Here is a 4,655-nt window from a genome sequence, read left to right as displayed (position 1 = left end):
GACAAACGCGAGGAAGAAGAAGATTTTGGTTTGGTAGACAGATAAAATTATTGTTGTTTTGTTTAATTATTTTTTTTAAATAGCAGAATAAAGAACTAAGTACCAGTAATATATGGCAGGCTAGTAGGGTATATGATTGCTTGTGGTGAATAAAAAATGTATGGAGACTAGTGTAGCCAACTTTCTAAGAAATAGTTTATCTAATACTGATTCTCAAAATGTTATAATACATTTTTATATTAAAGGAAAAAATGGAAAAATTACGCTTCCGGCAGGACTTGAACCCGCAACCTCCGCAATCCGTGCGTTAGCTCTGTCAATTGAGCTACGGAAGCCTACCAGAATCTTGCGAATTTTTCCATTCCTTTGGGGTGGTGGTGGTGGGTGGTTTGTGGGTATAACACATGCTATTTACATCTTTTTAAACAATGGTATAGCCTTGATGGTGATTGAAGTTAGATAAGGTACAGTGGGCCAAGAAAGTGGTCTACCAGTTTTGACAAAAGTTTCTGCAAGATCTAATGAACGCTAAGGTTGACAACTGTCACTGACATTCATGTCAAATCGACCTTGTTGTCTCACGACGTTCAAACGAACCTCAATCGTAGGGTGGTAGACCACTTTCTTGGCCCACTGTACTAGCTATTAAATAAAAACCGTCCATGTGCGAGCCGGACGCGCGCACGAAGGGTTCTGTACCTTTACGCAAAAAACGGCTAAAAAATCATGTTCGTTGTATGGGAGCCCCACTTAAATATTTATTTTATTTTGTTTTTAGTATTTGTTGTTATAGCGGCAACAGAAAAATCATCTGGTGAAATTTCAATTGTCTAGCTATCATGGTTCATTAGTTACAGCCTGGTGACATACAGATGGACAGCGGAGTCTTAGAAATAGGGTCCTGTTTTTACCCTTTGGGTATATATAAAGACAAGAAAAGCCCTCCATACCATGAAATTTTTACCAGACCCATAAGTTCATTTTCTGGGCTAGCCTAAGATGGTATTGGTGGTTAAAAGGTTATCCATTAATTACTCCACCCAGTATAGTCTGACAAACTCAAGTTGTCAATAAATAAGAAAAAAAACTCATCCCTTTTTTGGATGCTAGTAGATACTAAGACAAGAAAAGACAGTATGATTCTCTCTCTCTCTCTCTCTCTCTCTCTCTCTCTCTCTCTCTCTCTCTCTCTCTATGTTTGAAATGAGACAGTCCCTGGCCAAACTATAGCTTGTATGTAATCTGTACTACAATCATATGTTCAGTAATAAATAAATCTGAATCTAAACAAAACACTATATCAGTATTAATTGTTCAATTACTTTTACGATAATATTGTATAACAATTTTTTTTTGGATATCGAGATACATTTTTAAAACCAATAACTATGCACATGTAGTCATATAATGTTTTTCTACTCCAGCACTTAAATGTGTCAATTAAATGACTGACAGTGATATCTAAAGCAATGTCATTTGAATGCTTTGTCTATAGGCTCATAAGATGACTAAATGACTTAAAGATACAAGTTCCGATCATCTTGATTGAAAGAGGTATGTTTTCATTTACAATAATAACTCTTTTTTTTTTTAAATAATAACTTTTTTTTTTTTAAATAATAACTCAATTTTTTTTAAATAATAACTCTTTTTTTTAATAATAACTCTTTTTTTTTAATAATAACTCTTTTTTTTAATAATAACTTTTTTTTTTTTTTTTTTTTTTTTTTTTTGCTGCAGCTGTCATAGAAAAAGTAATGTATGCAACAGCTCATAATTGGTTCTTAAAATTCTCGGGTCTTTTTTTACAAAACTCGACTACGTCTCGTTTTGTAACTTCGACCCTTGAATTTTAAGAACCCTTATTATATCACTGTTGCATAAACTACTATAATGACCTAATATGGGTGTCATGTAGGTATATTACGTCAGTTTACATAAGTAGGTAATGCTATTAAGAAATAACGTTCTACATAAAAATAATTAAAAATTGTCAAACAAAGAGTTTATCGTCGCTTGTACATCTCCGAAATTCGTAATTATGTTTCGTTAAAGATAAGACGAAGTACTTAATCAAATAGCAATTAAACTGGTTACTATCACACATACCAACGCGATACGTGAACCAGGAAACCGGCATAGCCTAGACAAAGAGATTTTCTAGAAAATAGAAAGTTTACAAACATCGCTAACTTACCAGAGTGTTCTGGTAGCCCAGCCCCGACTCATCGTCCGAAATCTCCTCCTTCCTGTTTATTTCCTTCATTTTGAACAGTCCAGTTAATAGTTTTAACACACAAAACACAATTTACAAAACAATGCGAACGAGAACGGTGTATCACTCGCGGATTGACTAAACTTTTTTTTAAACCGCCGGCGTTCAGAGTCCGACCATGGTCACATGTTCAGCAGTCTCCCCGTGGCTCAAACAAGCACCGATCGTCTGTAATAAGTTTATGTAATTGAATAAGCGCGATTTAATGCAAATTGATGGCGCGCTCAGACCGGATATGTTTATTTACACACGTTCAAACCGACTGTCAACCAGTGGCCGACTGAAGTTGTCAAACGAGGTGACAGTTCGTAGTGCGTTTGAAAAGTCCCACTATAGCACAACGTCCCTGAACTTGAACTTTATAACAGCTGTTTTTGTGCCTGTTTAATCGGTATTATTATCACGTCATTGATTGATCTGTAAAGTCGGCGTTTAATTTGCTTATGCTATTTACGGAAAATACGATAAAAAAGTGTCGCGACAACATACATTCGCTCGTTTCAGAACGAGACTGATTTTGATTAGCGCGTTTCATTCCGCGCGACGTTCGAGTGCGACTTGACAATGACTTTTATTTGTATATCATTTATTCGATGTCATGATAAGAACGCTATCAGTTACAGAAAGTTTGCAAAAAAATCATGTGACTAAGGTGTGACTATAATCTTTAATCCATCGGACTGGTAAAACAATAGGTAACTATGCCGTAAGGACAGTCAGGGGGGGCGTCAGCGCGTAAACAAGTTTTTTCGAAACGCTCCCAATTAAAAATTAATTTAACCGGTTTAAAGTTAGTTATTTGCCATGGAACCTACATCAAAATTATCGTAATTAGACAGTGATTGTGTATTGCTTATAGTTTGTAACAGTTTGTGTCAGAATTAAGGACAAATCATAGAAAACATTTAACAGTAAAAGTGCGCGTGAATTAGGCGATCGTTCTGAAGGAAACGCGTAAAGATCTACTAAATCGTGCGGCGCTTGTGCCGTTCTGGACGTTAACTCCGCCGCTGCCATTTCCGAGAATTTTTTGGTGACCTCGTTCGAAATTTTGAGTAAAAGTGATAGTTTTGAGATTAAATATTTGATATTTTAGTTAATAATGGCTCCTATAAAGTGCGCTCGCTGCGACAAAGCACCCACCAGCAAAGACATCTTAGTCTGCTCCGCTTGCAAACTCACGTATGATATTGAATGCGCAAGTGTGACCTACGCACGATGGAATCTTATGAATCCGAAGCAAAGAACCAGCTGGAAGTGCTCCACATGCTGCGAACAAGCCCTGCAGGCTTCAAAAGATAATAATAGTAGCGTAACTACACGTGCAAAGACAAACAGGCCCGCGAACGAAGCTCAGTCGGATGGGCCGGCACGCCTCAACGAAGCCCCAGTATACAGTGAGGACCAGATGTCTACATTAATATCCGAAATACGTCTACTTCGTGCAGATATCCATACAATTCGAGAGGAAATGACGCAATTCCGTGAAGAAATGAGAACCGAAATAGCATCCTGCAAAACCAACGTAACAAAGGTGGAGCAGCGGGTAAATAATATAGAAGAACGTCTGCTAGAGCTGGAGGGCTGTAGGTCACAGACAATCGAACTTAAAGCAACCATTGAATGCTTAAAGACGGAAATGAACGATAAGGAGCAGGATATGCTAATCAATGACGTGGAGATCGTCGGCATCCCCGAGAGCAGCGGCGAAAGTATTGAACACATGATATGCCTACTTGCCACCAAAATCGGCACAACACTGGCCGTAACCGACATAGCCGAGGCGTACCGGAGCGGCCCGCGGCGCATCGAAGCGAGCGGCGCGCAGCCCGCGCTTCCGCGCCCCATTGTCGTCCGATTCGTGCGGCGAGCTGTTAAGGAGCGCGTGCTACGGGCTGCACGAGTGCGCAGAAACATGTCCACCACCGACCTTGAATTGCCTGGTAAAGCGAAATCGGTGTACATGAACGAAAGACTTACAAGGGAAAACCGCCGAATATTTAAGAAAGCTAGAGAGGAAGCCAGTAAAAGAAGCTGGAAGTATGTTTGGACAAGGTTTGGTAGAATTGAGAAGCAAGCAGAGGGGCGGCAGGCGCATCGTCTTCGCAATGATGAAGATTTCTCTAAGGTTTTTATGGACAGTCAGCTGGACACCGAAATGTCCTAATTTAGTACATGTTTGCTTGTTCTGTCTATTTTGTTTCAACTTAATTATTACGTGTTTCGGAATATATAAATATACATGGTTATATAACACTACATGGTTATATAATATCAAAAAAGGCAACCTGGTAAACCTTTTAATTACTAATTGTCTAAGTATTTTTATTACGAAGTTTTTCATACGATTATTAGATGTAGCTGGGCAACATATGAAGTA

At 38.5% G+C, this 4,655-nt stretch overlaps 1 protein-coding gene across 1 annotated transcript; it reads left to right on the top strand.

The window, feature by feature from the left end:
* Nucleotides 1-3,377: 3,377 nt before the first annotated feature.
* LOC134658521 (uncharacterized) lies at nucleotides 3,378-4,442 on the top strand. The gene has a single exon (XM_063514208.1). It carries the CDS (start codon nucleotides 3,378-3,380, stop codon nucleotides 4,440-4,442), a length of 1,065 nt encoding a protein of 354 aa, XP_063370278.1.
* The last annotated feature ends 213 nt before the right edge of the window (nucleotides 4,443-4,655 follow it).

The sequence above is a fragment of the Cydia amplana genome, chromosome 22, assembly GCF_948474715.1.
Source record: "Cydia amplana chromosome 22, ilCydAmpl1.1, whole genome shotgun sequence".
NCBI lineage: Eukaryota > Metazoa > Arthropoda > Insecta > Lepidoptera > Tortricidae > Cydia > Cydia amplana.
This window is presented reverse-complemented; position numbering and strand designations above follow the sequence as displayed.

Bases quoted from the DNA above. Each gene is read 5' to 3' on its own strand.
- LOC134658521 (XM_063514208.1), top strand. From the start codon at position 3,378: ATGGCTCCTATAAAGTGCGCTCGCTGCGACAAAGCACCCACCAGCAAA.